The sequence below is a fragment of the Dryas octopetala genome, chromosome 4 (assembly GCF_963921425.1).
Source record: "Dryas octopetala chromosome 4, drDryOcto1.1, whole genome shotgun sequence".
Taxonomy (NCBI): domain Eukaryota; kingdom Viridiplantae; phylum Streptophyta; class Magnoliopsida; order Rosales; family Rosaceae; genus Dryas; species Dryas octopetala.
Genome location: NC_141369.1, coordinates 5712864 through 5736149, shown reverse-complemented (window position 1 = coordinate 5736149; position 23286 = coordinate 5712864). Strand labels below are relative to the sequence as shown.

At 36.4% G+C, this 23286-nt stretch overlaps 1 protein-coding gene, 1 long non-coding RNA gene and 1 pseudogene across 3 annotated transcripts; 1 reads left to right on the top strand and 2 right to left on the bottom strand.

Annotated features, from left to right (window-relative positions):
• Window positions 1-846: 846 nt before the first annotated feature.
• On the bottom strand, window positions 847-4082 carry LOC147286309 (receptor-like protein 7). The gene has a single exon (XM_086241183.1). The coding sequence runs from the start codon at window positions 4027-4029 to the stop codon at window positions 1057-1059; it is 2973 nt and encodes a 990-aa protein (XP_086097309.1). The 5' UTR covers window positions 4030-4082; the 3' UTR covers window positions 847-1056.
• A 3560-nt stretch (window positions 4083-7642) lies between these two features.
• Window positions 7643-22048, top strand: LOC147286307 (uncharacterized). The gene is made up of 8 exons (XR_015122083.1): window positions 7643-7829; window positions 7944-7961; window positions 8055-8131; window positions 8232-8312; window positions 8672-13282; window positions 14545-14672; window positions 15389-15663; window positions 21652-22048. It is a non-coding gene; the product is annotated as an uncharacterized LOC147286307 (long non-coding RNA).
• LOC147286308 (cell division control protein 48 homolog B pseudogene) lies at window positions 18414-19122 on the bottom strand (annotated as a pseudogene). The gene is made up of 2 exons (XR_015121660.1): window positions 18672-19122; window positions 18414-18602 (listed from the first exon to the last, which is right to left on the bottom strand). The product of XR_015121660.1 is annotated as a cell division control protein 48 homolog B pseudogene (transcript).
• Window positions 22049-23286: the final 1238 nt, after the last annotated feature.

Sequence of the window (23286 nt, the reverse complement as noted above, 5' to 3'; positions counted from 1 at the left end):
TCTTCATTTCCATGTTCTTCGCTACAACGGGTTTAATCAAGACCCAGTTCCTATTCATTTCAATTTTCTGAAATAATTTATAATTTTCAGTTCCAAGTCTTAAAAGAAATGTTTAGATCTATTGTTCTTGATTCAGGCATCTCAATTATCTGATTTTGATAGGACATATAGAACAAAAACTGAAGACAGAGAACTTATTAGAGGACCAGAGTATTGTTGATATAATTGATCTGTGAAAAATGGTTGTAGAACGATAAAAGAATGCTTCAAGGCACATAGTGACTACGCTTTCTTTCAGACTTTATTTGCCCCCACAATTAGTGTGCAAAGGGGATATGCAAATAAGTCTTGTGGATACAATGAAGCCTAGTGTACACACTATGTGTTTGTTGATGTCTTGCACAACCAAAACAAACCAAACACCCTAAGAGATAAACAAGAAAAAGCTCAAGATTAATTAAGAACTAAAACTGCAGAAATTAGTTCTCAATTCTTTAGTTTGTAGGAAGTTAATAGAGGATAAGAATGTTGGATAATCAGTGAAAATTCTTTGCATAAAGTTCCTCTATTTATAGAGCATCAAGTGTCCTTTATGAATTGGTATGGTAGCCATTAATTCAAATGGTTTATACCTTTTAATCAAGAGATATCTCTTCATAAAAATCATATCTTTCTATGAAAGATTGTGACTCTAAAGTCATACATTTATATATGAACAGATTGCAACTTTTGCCAAAGATTTCGGATGTTTAAACACCAAAGGATACACTGCTTCATGCCAAAAGGCACAAAACTTATTTTCAACTGCAAAGCCACTGCTTGGTGGCCTATTTTCTATTTTGAAAATATTCAACAAGTATTAAGTCTGCCCCCTATATATTCAACATAAGATAACATGATATTGGCCTTGAAGGCCTGAATACAAACATCACAAAATAGATAAACACTCACAGACCAGAAAACAGAATGCACACTAGAACAACATGAAATTGGCCTTCAAGGCCCAAAGACTTCCCCAACAGCCACACATATGAAGCAGCATCTGAATTAAAACGACTAAGTTCTGTGTCCCCTCCTCACCCTTGTGCCTCTTGGCTGCCTCCTCCTGCTAAATGTCTTCACAAACCATGCATGATTCTTGGTTGCGAAAATGTTCCCAGTAACCACTCCAACCACTAGCCCACTCACAACTCCTGGCAGAACCACGTACCAATCAAATTCAATTTGGAACCCTGAGTCTTCATCTTCTTCAAATTTTGAAGGTGGCGGCGGCTCAGAATCTTCACATTTGTTTGGCAAAAGCTTTCCGCACAAACCTGAGTTTCCTTGGTACGAATCCTCTAGGAATGTATCGAATTGTTGGCCGTGTGGGATAGGACCCCAAAGATGGTTATGGGATACATTAAAATACGCAAGGAAATTGAGTAGTGCTAAATTACTAGGAATCTTTCCTGAGAGTTGGTTTTGAGAGAGATCCAATGATTCAAGAAAAGTCAAGTTCCCTAAAGATGAGGGGATGGGACCGGTGAGAGTGTTGTTGGAAAGGTCAAGAAAATGAAGGCCTCTTAGATTCCCAATGGTACGTGCTGGAATCTCTCCTTCAAATCTATTACTAGAGAGATCTATGAATCTGAGAAGATAAGGAGTCTTCGAATATTTCAACTCAACGCCTTTGCCAAATATAGTCATTGGATAATAAATATCTTGGGCTTCTTGATTTTTCCATCTGCCGTACCATAATCTGGTCTTGATATATTTTTCCTCTTTTTCAACAGACTTCATGCAATTCCAGTTTGCAAAGTAGTTAGACGGCAACACACTTGAAAATCCATTGTTAGATAAATCAATGATACACAAATTTAGGAATTCCTGGTTAGTTGCAGGCTTCCCAATTATGCCATGAAATCCATTAGACCGCAAGATGAGAACCCTTAGAAATGGAAGTGCCCCTAACCAAGATGGGAAGATGTCACTGATGAGATTGTTTTCAACATTAAGAAACCTTAAATGACTGCAATTGGTCATTGATCTTGGAAGCTTCCCCTGAAACTGATTATAACTTAAATCAATCATCCCTAACCAAGTATTTATGCTTGTGCTTGAACATATTTGAGGAATATGGCCATGAAAAGAGTTGCTGTGCAGTTTCAATATTTTAAGATAACTGAAGTTCCCAAAACATTGTGGAAGCATGCCACTCAGCTTGTTGTTGGACAAATCAAGATGGAACAGAACACTGGAGTTGCAGAATGATGGTGGGATTTCTCCAGTATACTCATTGTTTGGTACAGAGTAAACTACCATTGATGTCGGTGGACTTGGCAGTGTACCTTGGAACCTGTTGAACCCGAGGTTTAAATAGCCTAGATTCGGCCATGGAAGAGTGCCAGCTGGATTCTGTTCAAATCCTGTTAAAAAGTTGTCAGCGAGGTTGAGATATCTCAAAGTTTCTCTAGTTGCGTTCCACATCCAAAATGGTATTTGGCTATGAATTTGGTTGTCAGATAGGTCTAGCACGTGCAATTTGTATTGATTTTTCAAAAATTGTGGAAACTCTGTTAAGTTGCATGAACCCAACTTCAGAACTTCAAACTGTGGAGCAGTAGCACTGAAACTGGTTGTGATATGCAGAGATAACTTATTGGACGATAACCGAAGTAACCATAAATTTTTGAGCTTGGAAAACTCATCAAACTCAACTAATCCACTCAAGTTATTTTCGGAAAGGTCAAGGTATTCAAGATTTTGAAGGTGGAAGAGTGACCTAGGAATTGCTCCTTTCAAATTGTTAGACCGAAGGGATAACTTAGTTAATTGGGTCTGCTTCATAAGCCAAGATGGGAGTGGACTGGTTATTTGATTATATGCCAAGTCTAGTTCAGAAAGTTGTGTGAGGTTAGCAAAAAAATATGGGGTTGGACCGCTTAAGTTGGTAAACCCAAGCCCCAAGTGGTAGAGTTTGGTTAGTTTTCCAACCCAAGAAACTTGGCCACTGAAAATATTGATGTTTCTTGAAGAGTACAAGCTATTATGAGCTTTGTCTTGAAAGAAAGAAAGGTCAAGGTAACTTAGCTGGGTAAGGTTGCCGAGTGAAGATGGAAGATCGGAATAAAAATCACAGTAGGAGATATCCAACAAATTTAAGGAATGAAGATCTCCAATTGAAGCTGGTACATGACCAGAGAAATCTGTGTTCGCAACATTCAATTCCTTCAAGGGACTGCTCCTGTTCAGGTTTTCAGGAAAATAACCGGTTAGGTCTATGTTACCCATCAGATCAAGGACCTCTAAGTTTGGCATGTGGAAAATGCCTACTGGGAATTCCCCAAGCAACGCACAGTCTTGAAGACGGAGAGATATGAGAGAAGATGCATTGGCCAAGATATCAGGCACCGTGGAGGGTATGGATACCTCACTAAGATGAAGTTGTTTTATGTTTGTTAAATTCTGAACTAGGCTTCTCAAGTTGGCCTCCGTCAAGTTGACATCAGAATTGAAAGACAGATCAAGGGTAGACAACTTGGATAGCTTTGAAATTTCTGATGGAATTTGGCCGGAAAATGTGGATAGTGAAAGGTTGAGATATGTTAGACTGGTAAGATCATGGCCTAACCTTGATGGTATTTCAGACCAATTGAAGTGATTATCAGAGAGGTCAAGTCTCTGCAAGTGAACAAGTTGGAAGAGGGTGGTGGTGGAGTTGATAGAACCATAAAGACAGCTGCTGTGGAGGTCAAGGCCAATGACATGGCCAGAGCCTTCATCGCACTTAACACCATCCCATGAGCAGCAATTACTCCTCTCATGATCTCCTTCTTGCCTACTCCAAGATGCAACCTTTGGATAAGCAGAAGGATCCCCAGAAGCAGACTTGTTTATAGTGAAGCTTTGCTTGAATTGCAACAAGGCAGAGCGTTCATCATCATGGCAAAGTGTCTGTGTCTGCACAAATGAGAAACAGTGGGTGGCATTAAGTAATAGTAAAACGAGCACACAAAAATGGTTACACCAGGAGGATCCCATTCCCATGAATCTCACGACAATTTTGTTTAGTTTTCTGAGTATGTCTGTTTATGAGTCTGTGACTTAAGAAGACAAATGATACTCCTTTTATAGACATGACTCAATACTCATGCACAATTACCTTTAACACTTTCTCTACCACAAACTTAGCTATCATCAGTACGACAACCTAGATTTGTTAAAGGTAATTGCTAGCTGTCACAAGTGAGATACTTAACCAAAGACTTTAGACTTTTGCCACCATAGTTTAAAATTAACCTTTTATTTGTTTTTCCTTGTAAGGAGATTTAACTCATCTCATTCATTAATGTAATCTTGCTTCTTCTCTTTTTGGTAAATATAATCATGCTTCTTTTTAGGTTTGAAGAAAATAAAAATTTGAGAAACTAACCAAAATTGGTCTCAATTAAAGTCTTTTAGCCATTCGTTTAGATTTTTGGAAATTTAAGCCTTGAGAGCTATATATTCGAGTTACTTCTTTCAATTACCGGGGATGTTAAATTACAAAATTAAAAGATGAGTGGTGATAAATTAGAGTTGAAAAATCAACTCAACTCAATTCGTCTGCAGAATCCTTCACGCTGGATTGTTTCGTGACTTAATAGAAGTCTCTTTAATTTTCTCCCTCCAGATTCCAATCTTGCTTTGTCCCATTTAGCCTTGAACCATAATACATGCCATTCATCGTTACCACAAACATTCTTGTCTAGCTAACCGTTAAAAAGTGAGAGACCCAGTGGTCCGAGTCTTGCAAAGCTAACCCATTTAGAAAATTCCCCCCATTATCAGAGAACTTATTACAAATTTAACTGTATCTATATATATATATATATGTTTACGCCATAAATAAGGAAATGATGAGGACCACAGTGATGAAGACGACAGAACAAACTTAGCCTTTTGCTAAAACTTTTTGTTCCACAAACTTAGCTATCATTTCATTACTATGACAAGTCTAGTTCAGCAAGTTGACTGGTTATTTGATTAAATCCCAAGTCTAGTTCAGCAAGTTGTGTGAGGTTAGCCACAAAATATGGGAATGGACCTCTTAAGTTCGTATACCGTATACCCAAGCCCCAAGTGGTAGAGTTGGTTAGCTTTCCAAACCAAGAAACCTGGCCACTGAAAATATTGTTGTTTGTTGAACTGTTGAAGTAATTATGAGTACGGTCGATAAAGAAAGAAAGGTCAAGGTAACTTAGCTGAGTAAAAAGTGAGAGACCGACCACCTTTTGAAAATTCGATCCAATTTTCGATTCTTCATAAAGTATAATAGCAGTATAGCACACAGATATTTTTTTAATTTATAAATTGGATCTGAACAACTATTATTTGCTGTATAGAAAGATGTTAATAGAACTCTTTTCATTTCTTCCAACTTTTTCTTGGATTCTTTTGCAAATTGTAGGCCCAACTTTTTCTTATTTTCCTTACGTTCCAAGGTCAAATTTTAATTAATTTCTAACATTTTATCTAAGCCACTTTTTTTAAAAAAAATCTTCATAAAGTTTAGCAAAATTTGGTTAAATTACACATCATTTCAAGCATATTTGTGTACATTTGATCTATTGAAGATTCATTTATTTATTTTTTCGGTTTCTTAGAGGAATTTAACTTAGCTCCATCCATTAGCCATCTCATCACTGTAGCTAAAATACATGTGATCTATTAAGCACAAAATATTCAATAAGAGATTTTGGTACAAGCCTACAAGTCATAAAAGCAAACTAAAAGGGACTATGTTTTAAACTTTTCCTAAGAAAATCAACTAAATGGAAGCCCAAATGCACTTACAGGGAATAGGATTGGTTGGAATGGGCAATAGGATTGGTTGGATTGATTGGTGGCAAAAGTACTTTGATTAATGGGTACAGTCGAGTGGGTAATAGTGAGATGGGCAATAGGCTTTTGAGGAGATGTCAAGGATTCAAGTTAATGTTAATATCCTGACTTATAATGCCTTGATTTTGGGACTGTGCAAGGAGGGTAAGACAAAGAAAGCTGTATATCTGGTTAAAGAACTTGATAAAAGGAAGTTAGTCCCAAATGCCTCAACCTTTTCTGCCCTTATTGACGGGCAGTGTGTTAGTAAGAACTCAGATCGTGCCTTTCAGTTGTATCAAAGCATGATAATGAGTGGTTATCATCCTGATGAGCATACTTTAGAGATGTTGATATCCGCCTTCTGCAATAATAGGGATTTTGATGGAGCAGTCCAATTCTTGAAAGAAATGTTTGAGAGATCCTAGTGTGCTTGATTCAGGCATCTTATCTGATTTTTGTCTAGGAGGGAAAAAAGGATTGGTAAAATCATTATGCAGTGGATGGAAGCTAGACGCCTTATGCCTTACGGTTTTGACTTGTCAAAAATTGTCTACTCTGGAGCAGAGAATGAGAAGTGAAGATTTGAAGATAACATGTAAAGTTGTATACATTGCTTTCCTTGTACCTTTCAAAGAAATGGTTCTTCGTAGTTTTTTGGATGCGGATTATTGCTTTAGAGTAAAAACATGCAAGTTTTATGCTTTTGCATGATTTGAGTTGTGAGAGGCCTTTGTTAATTGGTTTTATACTTTTATTCAACTCCGTTTCTCTTGAGACATTCACTTGTACGTATTCAAGATAAATTCATGTAAACACTTCTGCCTTGTTTTTGGCTACACAAACCTTTAAATATGGTTCCATATGAGACGTAATTGGGTTAGATTATAAGTTAAATTGATGCGATTGTTCAACTACAAGTTCAGATCATTCCTTCGTTTGTTGCTCTAAAAGTCTGGATCAAGTTCTTCTGTTTTGACCCCATTCTGGAGTTTCTGCTCGAAGTGGCACAACAATTAAGTAAGAGTAAGTCAAACATTTGCAATACCCAAATTACATGCTCGGAGACATTCTAATTCCATCTCCAGATGGAATGAATTGTAAGTTGGTCATGATTCCCTTTTAAAATATTTGGATTCTTGGAAAAACCATGGAACCAGCGTCTAATATATCTCTGGTTGACCACTATCTGTGTTGATGTGAGTGGGACTAATATTCTGGATCTCTTGCTAAATCCTGCAAGTTGATGATTAGTTTTGTTTAATTAAACACTTCATAGTTCATACCAACCTAGTTTCACATCTTTCCTGAAAATGTATTTCCCATTTGCTAAAATCCCATCTTTCATAATATCAGCCAATAGAGACCTGAACTGTTAAAGATTTCATAATAATAACTTTAACAACATACCAATACTAATTTTGGTTAAAGGGTGCCAAATACGCTTACAACAAATTTCAAATATTTTCATCAGCTTTATGTAAGTTATCAGATTACAATTTTCATATAACTAGGACCTGTTTGAACCCACCTACTTAAATATGTCAGGGGTTCGAACTATTGTCATGACTCATCTTCACCAGCTTCTGCAGCAGCAATCTGGGAATCCAATGTGTTTATCAGCTGCTCACTTACACTTTTTGCCACAGATATCATGTCAAGAATTACGCTTGTATCTAGGCCAGCACCACCCCGTTTGGTCAACCCACATATGTGCCCTTGCCTATTAACGGAAATAGAAACAGCTGAGCTCATTTGGGATTCCTCTTCTGAAGTGGCATCTACAATATAGTGCCTACCTACCTGAAAAAACAGATGGACAGAAATCAATACAAGGATATAAACACATGCAGTTTACTTTAGGACAGCAGAGGTGGTTATGTCACCTTTGTTAATGTAACTATGACAGGGACCCTAGATGTGTCAACTGATATTTTGATTAACATACTCTGCAGTTGAAGGAGCATTTGAGGATGAGAATACTGGTATGTTTACTTTCTTATCTATTTTGTTTAATTTGTTTTCTATGTAAATGTCATCATAAGAAGGAAAAATTGATAACTTTTATTGCTGCTTTTGTACTGTGACAACTGAGCCAGCTGTTTGTTTGAGTACTGGTAAGCCCCTCTTGTTAGTATGGTGTTTTATTATCTGTTTGTTATTTTTTCATTCTGGGCTTGAATGTTGTGTTCACTATTTATTCATGGTAGATGTTGAGACGAATGAGTGCTTGGATAACAATGGTGGTTGCTGGCAAAATAAAGCAGCCAACCTCACAGCCTGCAAGGTATAGATCATAACTTACTAGCTCATCACATGCTTTTTGACAAATCAGAAAATCGTGTATTTTAACTCCTGTTCTTTGGGACTTCGGCTTGCACACTCAGGATAGATTCGTGGGAGGGTATGTGAGTGCCCCCTAGTTGATGGTGTGCAGTTCAAAGGAGATGGTTACACTAGCTGTGAAGGTAAAACGAAAAAACTATATATTTTTTCTCAAAAAAGACATGAAAATTAAATAGAGAAGGCAAAAGTGTGGTTAAAAAAAATTATGGATTTTTATAATGATCCTGGTTTTGCATTCAAGTTGCTCAAAAGGTTTGATCAAGATTTAATGATCCTAGTTGTTTATATCTAGATATTGCAGACTTAGTTCTAAAAATAAATATGTATGGGTTACAGATCAATGGAAATCTGCACTGAAATTTAAGTTCTTATATTCTTCTTCATGTTAATCAAATTATAGCTAGGATACTTCCACTTTGCAAAAGTTTTCCTTTTGTTGCACATTGTATTTCAATAGATTAATATTACCATTGGCTTCCAGCGAGTGGGCCTGGGAGGTGCAAGGTAAATAATGGAGGTGGTTGGCATGAAGCTCAAGATGGACATGCATATTCTGCTTGTACGGTAAGTGATCTTTATGTGTTCCCTTTGTTTTTTGAAAAAAAAAACAAAACATTCTGCTCTTGGAAAATAAATTTATTTTTAATTCCTATTATTTCTCTAAACATGATGATGGAGAGGTCAAATACAAGTGTCCTGCTGGGTTTAAAGGTGATGGTGTTAAAAGTTGTGAAGGTAAGAGAAATTAACGTCTTGGTATTTTTTGTTGTTGTTTTTCAATTTCACTGTAATAGGAAATAAATCTACTAATGCATTGATGTCTAAATAGCTCAAGTTCAGAAATTAAAGTCATGTTTTTGTACTGTGACAACTATGGTTCGATGCAATATATTGCCAATTTTGAAGGTAACACTACTACAATAATATAAATAGACGACACTACCTACACAACGGTTGTTTTAAAACTGTTGTGTAGTTTTAAAGCATAACAGTTTTTAGAAAAACTGTTGTATTTATGCATGAAATACAGTCTTTTTTTTTTTGAGATAGATTTTATGAACTTGCCTAGACAACACTTATTAGTCGTGACCGTTGTGTATGTGAAACAAAATGAAAAAAACCGGTGCTACAGTATTTTCATTAATCCTCTCGATCTGTGTCCTCCCCTATCACTTACACATACAAACCTTCTCTCTCTCTCAAACCCTCTTGATATGCTCCCTCTCTCACTATCAGACTTTCTCTTCTATTCTGACAGGACCGCCCCCGGATTCCACCCTGAAACCCGGAAAGGTCCTGCGGAAATCAAGGAAAATCCTACCGAAAATTCGGCAGAACCTCCCCTGAAAATGGACTAACCCAGAATTTCAAAACCTGTTAAAAAAAAACACTTCTAAGACAGCAACCACCTCTACCACAACCAAAAAGGGTCTCAGACCCAACAATATAAAATAACCTTATAATTTAAGTATGGTTATCAGAGCTACTACTCCTATTATATAAATTTCCACAAAATGGAAAAGATGCCTACAAGATCCGGGAATGGAAAATAGATGCTATGCCTCGACATGTTTGGCTCGACCTCCACCAAAGCTACTACCTGGGGAAAACAATTTAAGACAAAACAAGAAAACGGTGAGATAGGCTCAGTGAGTGGACAGTTAAACGGAAATGGAAATCAAAGATTAAATATCTTTTCAGAAAAACCCTTTTACACATGTTTAACTCTAAAACCTTACGATGTCCTTTGAAATCTCCCAGTTTTTAAAACCATTTCCCAGTAAAATAATAAAATTTGAAGCTGAAAATCAAACTTTGAAAATCCAAGTTCTCAAACTGAAATCGATTCTGTCAATTATAAATAAATAACTTGAGCTGAAAACTTTCTTCTCAAACATTCTCAATATACTGAAAATCAATAAAACTGTTCAACTGAAACCGTCTTACTTAAAAACCTTTGCTGCCCTAAACTCAATACTTAACAACTGAAAACACACACCAGTCAGTTACCCGGAGAATCTGTCATACATGCGCAGAGCCGAGAATCTGTCATACACATGCAGAGCCATATATTCTGTCATACATGCGCAGAGCCGAGAATCTGTCATACGCATGCAGAGCCAAAATTTATGTCTTACATGCGCAGAGCTGAGGATCTGTCATACGCATGCAGAGCCATAATTTCTGTCTTACGTGCACGCAGAGCGGCCCCCAAAGGGCGAAGCATCTCGACACACGGCCCAAAGCTTATATGTGTGCCGTGATGGGTCCCAAAGACCTATTTATCTGATAACCTGGAGGGTACTGAAAAGGTGGTTTTAAAACTATTTCTCATAACCAAACAAAATCTCTTTTTCCACCAATAGAAAATAACTTTATAGCATTCTCAGAACTTTTAATCCTCAAACCAAAATATATAAACACAACTAGTAAAATAGTACTCAATAAATTACGTTCCAATACATAAAACCAAATCAAAACGTTTGACCATAAATAAAAATATGCAATAATCCGTGCGTATATATATAAAACAAGAAACTAGATAAAATCTCATATTTGATTTTCAAATGATTAATTAGGCAAATAACCACATAAAACCCATAATCAATTTAAAATCAAGATCAAACTCACAAATCATCATATTTGGATAAAACTCATTATAATAATCATGACTTAAATCTCAAAGTTCGTGAGAAATCATTTCAAAGAAAACAAAATCTAACTCACTACTCATAAATCAATTACTCAAGATATAAAATATGAACAAATCCATGAAATAAATAAAAACGTTCAAGAAACCAAGTCCACTCACTGTCTGCTCTGAACTATACCGAAACCTTTCCGAAATTGATTCCTACTCACGACCCCTTACTTGTTTGTCATTCCTACTCACAGTCTATTGTATAATAATTGCTTAATCCTCGCTTAATCCTTTAGTCTCAATCCTCGTCAAATCCTTCCCATGGTCTAAATCCTATACTTAGCTTCCTCTAACATAAAGCATCAAATCACACAAAACCGACAATTATTTAACGGTACTCTACATTAAAAGTCCGATACGTTTCACTCACAATTTAACTACATAAAAGGGCGAAATACCCTTCACGGTGCCATTGCTCGGATACCAAATCCGGCAGCATAACGGCATCGGGAATGAGATTTCCCGAGCCCATGTACCTGTTAAGACCAGACAACCAACAATATACAATAGATTATTTAACTAGCTGTTAAACAACCGAAACGAGCGGCCAACCACCACACACGGTGGCTGCCCGGCCATAAACAACACACAAAAATAACCCCAGATAGTCACAGAACCTAGAATTAAGCTACTAGAACCCTAAGGAAGTGGAAAAAATACGAGAAATCATCCAACCCGCCGCCAACGGTGGCAGCAGCGGCACAAACCTAGGAATACCCAAATTCAACTCCAAATAATTCTAATTTGCACAATAAAACCTTCAATTGCACAAAAACAATTCAAATTCAAGTCCAATTTCAAGAAATTCGAAATATAACAAACACCCTAAAATCAAATTTTCAATTTCTCAAAATTGGGAAAACACACCTTAGGGGAAAAATAGCCCGTACCTAGAGGGTCAATTTTCGTAACTGGGTCGATGGCCAAATCTCGCCGGAAATGCCGGAATCGACGGCGGAAGCCGGCGGCTGCGTTGGGCTTCTCGAGCTCATTGCTCCGTCATGGGGCATCATCGGAGCATGGGAGCACCATGACTGAACTCGCCATGGCGAGAGGATCAAGACCCAGTGGGTCCGATGTCCCGTCGTCGCCGGAAAAATGAGATCGGCGGCGGTGAGCTATGTTTTCTCTCGACTGTTCCTGCGCGTCGAAGGGCTCGCCGGTGCAAGGGAGACGCGAGGGAGGATGGCCAGCGGCTAGGGGTCACGTCAGTGGCCTTCGGCTGTCGTGGGTTGGCCGGCGATGGTGAGTTCTCACCGGAGCTGGACGTGCGCAGAGGGAAGAGAAGGCCGAGGGAGAGAGTCGGGGAGAGAGAAATAAAAAGGGGAGAGAGAATGTTCTAGAGAGAGAGAGAGATCCTTAACAAAAATCTGATTTTGAAATTTTTAAAACCCAATTTGTCAATTTTACAAAATTGCCCCTCGCTTCAAACGCCTATATCTCTCTAACCGTAACTCGAAATGATGCGTGCTACGTGTCTATGAACTCATGGGCTCGAAACCTATCCAACGAGCCCAAAGTCAAAATCGAAAGCCCATTTATTTTAAAAGTCAACTTTGGGTCAAGCCCCAAATTAAAACAAAAACAAAAATAATAAAAAAAACTTTTAAATCCAAACCCTTTTTATTTTCCAAATAAATCTCAAATCTTTAAAATACAATTCCACATCCTTTAACAACCTCTTAAAAACCATAGTTAAATAAAAATTTAAATTTCTAGTGAAATTTGGGTCGGGTCGTTACATATTCTCCTACTCTCTATCTCTCTCACACCCTCCCCTCAATCGACCTCGCCCTCGCCCTCTAACCTCACCCTCGCCCTCCGACCTCACCCTCGCCCTCGCCCTCGCCATCGCCCTCTTTTCTTTCTCAGTCTCGATCGTCCTCCATCGAAACCCAAAAGCTGCCTCTCACCTCGCCCTCTAGTTTAATGGGTCTGAGCAAAACAAATTCTAGTCACAGGTAATCTCTTTTCATTCTGCTTTTTCTCTTTGATTACACTTGTGGTGATAAATGGTCAGTGAGGGTTTTGTAGTCTAATAATAAGGGTCCGTTTGCCCACCATTTTTCTATGCTTGGATCTTCTGTTCTTTCTAGGTTTCTTTTAGATCCGGTGATGAACCAAGGTCAAGAGCGTCGTTAAATACTCCTTCCTCTCTTTCTCTCTATGTCTCTCTATTTCGTTTATTGATTCAAGGTTAGGTTCTTTATGTTTTTTTATTTTCGTTTTCTAGGGCTTTTGATTTTCATTTTTAGGGCTAAGTTGTGATTTTGTGATTTCTGAAATTGGAGAGGAGAGGCTGTATGGCAAGTAGAGTGGAGCACGAGTACGACTATCTGTTCAAGATCGTGTTGATCAGAGACTCTGGTGTGGGCAAATCGAACTCTACAGGCAAGTTTGATTTTTGGGTTTTGATTAGTCTGCTTGTGTTTAATCTTAGTGTGGAAGCTAATTTATGTTTTACTCCTTTTATTTTATGAGCATTGTATGTGAATTTTGTTTGTCATGCTGCCTAGGTGGTTTAATTTGTGGAATTAGAATTAACTTGGTTGATGTTTTAGAAGGTTGTGTATGTGAGTTTGGATAGTTAGGAGCTTTTGATAATTATTTGTATGTTTTTTTCCTTTTGGGATTTGCTGTGTTTGATTGAAGATATATCGATAGAAAAAAAAAATTGTTATTAATAGCTTGGTCAATGAGGCTCATATTGGTTTTTTTAGTACTTTGTTTTTGTGAAGGTTATGATTGATGAACTCTAGATGGGGCTGTCAATTTCTAAATTTAGATAGGAGATGAACTGCACAAGATCCCAGTTTTGTAGTGTGTCATGTTTCTTGTTGTTGTCTGGTTATGATCAAAATAAAGATGATGTGCATTCTTACTCAGATTGTGATACAGCTGAATATTTTAAGTGATCTTTATTTAGCATAGAGCGTTTCAAGGTACTTCCCTTATCTTTCTTCTTGTTCCTTCAAAATCAAAAGCTGATTCAGATGTAAGAAAGCAAAATCTAATATTTTTTGTAATAGTACTTTGTCTCTGTTTGTATTGGTGAATGGTGATTCTCGGAAGTGGGCTTTGGTATTTGTTCTAGCTTGTATTGTATGCATGCTAGAACAAGAAGATGATGAAAAAGAAGATAAGAATTAAAGTCTGGATCTTAATTAAGTTTCTCTTTTCATAGAGTTTGTATTTTAAGTTATTTCTCTGTTTTTTACTCTTGGGTGTTTTGGTTTTAAGTGGGTAATGATTTTAAATGTCTGGAGGGATCAAATTTGGTTCTTTGAGCTCCACATTGTCACCATTGATGACTGATTGTAGGAATTACCATACATTTTCATGTATTGTATAGTTTATCTTTTATTTTTTATTTTAGTTAAGCTAGTCCCTTTTCATTGCCATACTTGACTTATTTTACTTTTTTTTTTTAGTGATTGGAAACTAATAGAGGTAAAGCTCTGTTACCTATTTCAGTTGTCTTTTTTTGTGCTTTTACTAAAGGTTAAAGCTCATTTGAATCTGTATGGGATTGTGTCTGTGGAGTCAGCAACTGTAAGTTTGTTAAAGCATCCTGTGCTTCTGAGTTTGAACTGTCTTTGGTTGATTTTTTTATTTTTTTAATGCTGATTTGTTTTTCTTGGCATTTATTGTAGCTTTTGGAAGAGGAAGAAGTTGAGGTTCCTATCACAAAAGAGCAACCAAAGGAGGCTACTAAGTTAATATTGAGCTAACTCTGCTAGCTCAAACTATATTGCATTGTCTTCTAAGGCACCTTATTCAGGTAGTAATTGTCTTTTTTCTTTGATTTGGGGTGGGCGGTGTGTAACATATTGGAAAGAGTAAATCTCATTCGACGGAGGAGACCTTGAGCTCCTAAATCACATAGGCTACTTTCCTAACAGCCTTTGCTAGTCTTCCTATCTAGTGAAAGGTGGCTTAAATCAAAAGTACTTTATTGTGTAAAGCTTGCATCTGCATAGTCATAATCTGCATATAGGTTCTAATGGAGATTTGATTTATGTTTACAATGCTCTACTGAACTTCTTCGTTGTTATATTTTTTTCTTGCCTTAGCATAATTATAGTTATCAAATCTATAAGCTTCCCCAGACCAACCTGCCCTTTACCAGCTAAATCCAAGGTGTATGGGCACATTCCATACTTTGATTGAACATTCAGACTAATGCCTTTAGATTTTGTTCAGAGACTTAGTCATTCATCTGACTTTTTTCTTGTTCCTTTTGGTTTTTTTAGCCAGATTTCTTGGAAACAATAGTCTGTATGGAACTCTTCCTAGCCAAGTGTGTCAGAATATGTAATTGTCATATTGCGTACTAGCTAGATTAATATGTTTTTTTGCATGTAAATGACTCCTTTAGTTGGTTCTTGACATGCTTTGACTTAATTTATTTGCTTTTCTACTCAAGTTCATAGTGATTTAGATATAATACTTAAGATTATGAATTTTGGTCCTAATTCTATTGCTTATACTATTTAGGGCATTCCTCAACAACCAACCCACAAGGAGTGTGGCTATTTTGTTATGCGGTTTAAGAAAGAGATAGTTAAAGATGAAGGATTAAGCTTTGCTACCAAGGTACAAACTGAACTTGAAATTTAGACTTAATTTTATACTGTTTGGAATGTATATATACTAGGATATATACTATTTAGGGCATTCCTCAACAACCAACCCACAAGGAGTGTGGCTATTTTGTTATGCGGTTTATGAAAGAGATAGTTAAAGATGAAGGATTAAGCTTTGCTACCAAGGTACAAACTGAACTTGAAATTTAAACTTAATTTTATACTGTTTGGAATGTATATATACTAGGATATATATATCATGAGAAGTTTGAAATTTAATAAGCTGAAAGGTTAATTGCATGTGGGGCAGATTTTAAGTCCTAGGTAGCATTTGGCCCAGACTTAATTGGGACAGATTTTAAGTCTTACGCACATTTGCATGTGTTCATAGTAGCATTATGAAAACAAAGAAGTTATTAATTTAGGTATAAAAGAATATTATCTGTTCTTTGTAATTGTTGTCTCTCTTTCTCTTCAATGACTTTTAGTTTTAACTTTTTGTTGGAGGGTTTAATTGAGCTTCTGCAACTTGATGCCCTGCTAGTTTCCAAGTCCCTTGTTCTCTTTTATTTTTGATTTTTTTTCTTTGGTGTATTCAAGGAATAAAATTTTGGGTTTCGAGGAAATTTCGATGGAAATTTCGACGGAAATTTCGAAGATTTTTAAATTTCGACAGAAATTAAACGGAAACGATGGAAATTACTATCAAAATACGAAAATTTTGAATGAAACTTTACTATATGTTTATTTAACATATTATCTACTACATTGATAAAAAACATTGAAAAAACCAAATTATATAGTAAGTTTCATGTGATATAAGATGAATATAATGCGCGCTGAAGGTAAATACTGTGAAATAAAATTAGTATAATGAATAAATAAAATTAATATATTCTTTATACTCTATAATATATACAATAAAATTAATATATACTTTATAATTTATACTCTATATTATTTAAGATATCGTATAAGATATTATGGTTTAGACCCTTTAGGATATTTTTAATTATTTTTTATATAAAAAGGTATTATAGTTTAGGGTTTTTTTTTTTAAAGTCCATTTTTTAAAATTCACTATTCATCCGGCCCAAGCGCTACAGTAAAATACTGTAGCGGCCCACTTTTTAAAAAACCGGTGCTACAGTAACAGCGCTACAGTGACGCCGTTACTGTAGCGCGCTACAGTGTTTTTAAAATGCCATTTTCCCCCCCTTTTTTTTTTTTTTTTTTTTTTTTTCATTTCAGTACCAATTGGTACATAAACTACCCAAAAAAACCAAATAATAATTTATGTATTTTCATGTCATAAAACATCTTAAATAATAACCAATATAAAATACAAAAAATCAAGATGAGGCATCCATAATCTTTTACGTTTTAATAGTAAATATAATTGTTACTATCGAATAGTAACAATCATGTATTGCTAGTGCCGGGCAGTGGCAATCAAGTATTATCATTGTTTGATAATAACAATCACTTATTGCTACTGTCTGACAGTAACAATCAGAAATTGTTATTATTTGGTAGTAACAATCACCTATTGATACTGTCTTACAGTAACAATCACCTGTTGAAGATAACTAATATATCTTGTTATCGTCATACAATAACAATCACCAAAATTCAAACCATAGAAAATTACAAAATTCAGAGAGTAACAATCACTTGATTGCTACTGTCACACAGTAATCTTTTGTGTTTTAATAATAAATATAATTGTTACTATCGAATAGTAACAATCACCTATTGCTACTGTCTGACAGTAATAATCACATATTGTCACTGCCTGACAGTAATATTCACCTACTGCTAATAACAATCACATATTGCTACTGTCTGGCAATAACAATCACCTATTACTATTGTCTGGCAATGACAATTAGGAATTGCTACTACCTGCCAGTGGCAATCAGGTATTGCTAACAATCAGGTATTGCTAACAATCACCTATTGCTACTGCCTGGAAGTAATAATCAGATATTGTCCAATGTTACCTGCAATTCATCCACTCAAAATTATGTCTACAAACACCACTTTTTAACGCAGCAACTAAGCATCAACAAACATTTTTAAGGAAAAGTCAATCGTAACCCCACTTACATATTGCTACTGACAAACAGTAACAATCGTAACTCCACTTACATATTGGCTATAAAATAACATTTTAAATAACAATCACATTACTGTATAACTTACTTACATATTGCTACTGACAAGCAGTAACAATCGCAACTCCACTTACATATTGGCTATAAAATGAATATGACATATTCTACTAACATAACTAAGATGCACGACATAACTATAAATGATTTGAACAATATATAAAATTTTCAGTAGTACATCTTTGATTCCTACTTGAATTGCCACCTAAACAAATATAGGCATGACCCCAAAATTCTAGTCAAGAAAAAGTCAAGAGAAACAAACCTCCCCTGCCATTGAAACACAAACAATGAATTACTCAATAATGATAATGAAACACTAATATACAAGTAGTTACACAAACCAATATCCTGCACCACCCGTGTATATATATATAGTTATATATATACCACAATTACGTACACTAATTAATAACAAAATCGATATATTAGTCACCAGTTCTTCTGTTCCCTTTAAGGTGAGCAGCTTCCTTCCAATGAATAATTAAAGGTGACATTTTGTTTCAGCAAATCAGCCTAACACTAAATTTTACTTTTGAGATTGCACATTTTGTTTCACCTACCCCTTTGATCTGGAAAAAAGGCACCTAACTTTATGATCGTCAGCCTTGAATAATTTCTAAGAGAAATATATCCTAAGAAATGGGCTTCAGCCCAAACAAAATAAAAGGTATTTAAGCAACCCAATACAGTATTCTAAATCGGTACCATGAATAAGTCAATCATGTTAAGATTCTCCTGTTAATATATCCCTCTTGAAGACTACAAAAGAAGTTCAAACCTCAAGGAAAAAAAAGAAGCTTGGGCAGAATGTGCAGCAGCTTTAGCAAGGGTGGTTTTTGAGCATCCTGGAGGACCATAGAGGAGAATTCCCCGCATGGGTGATATTCCCAGCCTTGAAAACACAGTAGAATATTTAATAGGCCACTCAACAGCTTGCTGGAGCTTTTTCTGTAAATGAGAAAGGTATAATTAGTACCATCAGACTCCAAACCTGAATGAATACAAAAATTTACACACCTTCAAGTCTTTTAATCCTCCTATATCTTCCCAAGTCACCTTGGGGATTTCCACAGTGACACCTCTTGTTATACTTGGGCTAACCACAGACCTTGCATGCTTCCAGTCTTCTATTGATAAGCTAAACGCACCATCTTTATTGGCATCTGAATACCTTTTCATTGCAGACAAGGCAGCCTCACGACATAAAGCTTCCAGGTCAGCCCCAACAAATCCATTGCAAGATGTAGCTATGGCTTGCAGGTCAACATTGGGATCCATAGGAACCTTTCTTGTGTAGAGCTGAACAATCACTAGCAAAGTTATAATTATATCTAACACCCATATCTCAACAAGAATGAAAAATTAATTTCATTGGAAGAAAAACAAGAAACGAAATTATGAATCAATTCCTCAACATCATTTAATAATCCATTACTTTCATTGCTTAGCATACAAACCAATCAGTGGAGAGAGAAACCCCAAAATCTGAAATTGGAGTGCCAAAATCTGAAATTGGAGTCCTAAACCTGAAATTGGAGTCCTAAACCTGAAATTGGAGTCCCAAAATCAGAAACCCCAATTCAGTGGTAGCGTAGGCCATGTTTCCAAGCTAAGCTGAGAGAGAAAAGAGATATAGAGATAGGAAGAGAGAGACATACTTGTGAGGTGGGGAGTGAGGAAGGAGGTCGATCTGGAGCTGCGGCTTCTGCTACCTCTTTCTCAAAGCGAAGGGAGGATCATCTTCGTGGTGGTTTGCCGAAGAAAGGCACCGAGATCGATCCAAGCAGGGGCAACGATTGTCCGATCAAAGACGGCAACAATGGTGAGTCACCGGAGAAGGGAGCAGCGGCAAAGCTTGCAGACAGAGAAAGAGAGGGATCGAGATGGAGATAAACGGAGAGAAAAGAAGGAGACGGAGAGAGAATGATGGAGACGGAAGTGAGGACCGGGTTGGTATAAATTGGGCTTCTTTCAAATACCAAAAAAAGACCTGGGTCTTAAAAGTAGTGAAAGCCCAATTTTGGGCTTTATAATCATTTACTTTATAGTTTATTAGTTTAGAGTTTAAAAACAATTAAACGAAATCCCAAAACGGCCAAACGAAATCTCAAATCATTTTTTTTTTTCAATTGCCTAAAAACCTCAAACTAGGATATGGTATATGATATTAGGGTTTAGGCTCTTTAGAGTATTTTAAATTATTTTTTATATAGAAATATATTAGAGTTTACAAATTTAAAGTTTAAAAACAACTAAATGAAACTCCAAAAAGGCCAAATAAAAACCCAAACTATTTTTTTTTCTTTACAGTTGCCCAAAGACACCAAACCCCAATCAACCCTAGACCTTTTAATTTTTTTTTTCTTTTTTTTTTCTTCTTTTTCTTTCCTTCTTTTTCTTTTTTTCTTTTCTTTTTTTCTTCTTCTTTTTCTTTCCTTCTTTTTCTTTTTTTCCTTTCTTTTTTTTTTTTCTTCTTTTCTTTCCTTCCTTCCCTTTTCTTTCCTTCTTTCCCTTTTCTTTCCTTTCCCCCCGAGTCTCCAGCAAACCTTCCACAGTTCCACTGTGTTTTCTTCTCTCTCTCTCTCTCTCTCTCTCTCTCTCTCTCTCTCTCTCTCTCTCTCTCTCTCTCTCTCTCTCTCTCTCCCCAATCCATCACCAACCCACCTCACCCTCACCACCTTCTCCCCCCTGCCACGCCTCCTCTGCCGCGCCCCCTACCGCGGCCCCCTGCCGCGCCCCCCTGCCGCGCCCCCTGCCGCGCCTCCCCTGCCGCGCCCCCTCCTCTTTCTCCCTTGATCTCCCTCCTGCCGCGCCCCCCGGCCACCCCCTGCCGCTGCCTCTCTTCTTTCTCCCCCGATCTCGCCCCTGCCGCGCCCCCTGCCACCGCCCCATTTTTCTCCCAAAACCATCTTTTTCTCTCCAACCCAGCCTCCTCTCCTACCCAGCCTCCTCTCTAAAACCCAAAATTCCAAAACCAGTTCACCGGCGAAATTTCGAGAATTTCGGCGAAATTTTCAAAATTTCACCGAAATTATACCGAAAATTTAACAAAACTTGATTTCGATTTCGATCCCTCCCAAAATCGAAAATTTCGGTGAAATTTCGCCGAAATTTTCGAAATTTAAACCCTTGGGTGTATTTAGGTTACTCATTTTACATATGCTTATCATTTGCTGTGTTGTTGTGCACCTTTGATAGTTTATTTTTGAAAATCCCACCTTTCTTTGGGTCATGCAACTCTTTTCTTGGATCTATGCTTAGATTTAGCCTGTTTGTTTTGTCATGTTGACCAATTGATTGGTGACTTGCACTTTGATGAAATTGAGTAATTGGCCAGCAAATTTCCTGAATTTTTGTAACTTCTAAACAGATTTTGGGTTCACTTTTTTTGTGTAATCATCATAAGTGGAATTAAGCTCTTTCATCTAATTAAGCTTGCATGCTAGAATTATTTCAATCTTACCAAATCAAAATAGACCTTTGAACGATTTCCTGCTGTCTACTAAACTTTGCCCAGGTTTGAATGTTGAATGTTGGTATACTGCATGTGTTACAGTGTGCATGTTTCATGGTGTCATGATAACATGATGGTTTGGCTGCAACCTCATTACACTTGGGACATGTTTCATTTTGTTTAAAATGTGCTTTGGATCAATTGTGGAAAACCCTTGTTAATTATGATGATGATGGATTAACTTGATGGTTATGACAGGTTAATTGTTTTTTAAGTCAATTAGATCATTAATTTGATGGTTGATGATTAACTTGATGGTTATGGAAGGTTAATTGTTTTTTAAGTCACTTAGATCATTATTTTGATGGTTTGTTCTTGCTTTGTATGTTTGTTCTTTGGTTCAGGGGTTTCCCTTGCTCTTTTTTTTTTATTGATTCATTCAATTACTAAAAAAAAAAAAAGGTTAATTAAACAAAAATGTTGAATTTTTTATTGGTGTATTCTCTTATGTTAATCCCTTTGTTACTCCATGGTTAATTTCAGTGGGAAAGGAGAAAGGACAACACCTATTCACAGGACCAAATTGATGAAGTACGCACTGAATGGGCGGGCATTCTGGTGCGCTATATGTAGATCCAATACGTACTCCTCACTTCCCTAAGTCCGCTGGCTAGGTTTAACAAGCATTTTTTGGTAAATATTTTATATAGTTAACTGGCTAGGCTGTGTAGACATGCAATATTATGATGGGAGCAGTTCATTGACTAGCTAATCTTGCAAAGTCAGATATTTTGGTATGTATATGGCTGACTTTGCACGATTACTTAGGTTAGACCATGCCATCCCTAGCTTTATAGTTTTTGTAATCAACAAGTACTTTTTGTAGTTATCAAGTTACTTATAATTTTTTGGGCTATACATTAATTGGCAAGGGATGTGTGCATGGGTTTGTTATCATGATCGACTTTGTAAACTCCAATTCCAATTTAATAAATTCATGGATCTTTTTGAGTTATCAAATTTGTGGATTACTTTGGATGCAACAAGTTGGGATTCAGTGGGATTTAATTCCAATTGGATATGCAAGCAGGGAATTAATGGGGATTCAATTGGATGCAAGCAGGGATATTAAAATGTGAATCAAACAAATAACAGTTTTCAATTTAAAAAAATTGTGTTAATTAATCTTAGACAACGGTTTTAGTTAAATAACCATTGTATAACACACCTACTAACAACAGTTAAAACTTTTACGGTTTAGGGTTTACCAAAAAATTGATGTGTATCATCTATCTATACAACATTTTTGAAAAAAAATTACTTGTCATACGCATATCTTAACATCATATATAGTTAAAAGAAGTTGTGGAGAATATGATTACCCAACGGTTTTAGGGTATAAAATGATATGTATAAGTAATTAAAATAACATGTTTTAGTAAAAACTGTTGTTGAGTTTCTTATGTACCAACATTCATGCCAGTTTTATACTTAATTATGCAACGGTGTTTCTTAAAACGGATGTTTAACAATACTTTGGACAACATTTATAGTAAATAAGTATTGTCAAATCATTACTAATACAATAGTTTTGTATCTGTAAACGTTGTGTATTGTGTTTCAACACAACCGTTTAAGATGAAAATCATGCATTTTGGTGGATACTAGACAACAGTTTTAAATTATAACTGTTGTATTAATCCATTCAGACAACAGGTTTTTACCATTGTCTAAATATGCTATAGATGTCACTCGCCTAGATGACGAAATTTTGGGCAAATAGACAACGGTTTTTTACCGTTGTCTATTAACTTCATTGTAGTAGTGTTTTTTATAATCAACGCCCAGCCTGGGGATGCGAAGGGACTAATGTAAGTGAACGTTTTGGTTAAGTTTGGCCAACCATTTGTGCAACCAAAACATTGAAATGTCATAATGCATGTGTTTTGTATTAGGGTAAGGCTGACTGCCATGGCTGGATATGGGTAGATGAGTACAAGAACTGTGGATTCACCAATGTTTCGGCATCACAACCACCCAAAGATACCGGAGTGTCAAATGTTGCGGATTCATCACAAGGGTCAGCTGCCCCTGATTTATCTCAATAGTCCAGACCCCTGGATTTGGTGGATGAAGACCCTGGGAACGACTATCATTCATAGTCATTGCCAGACTGCA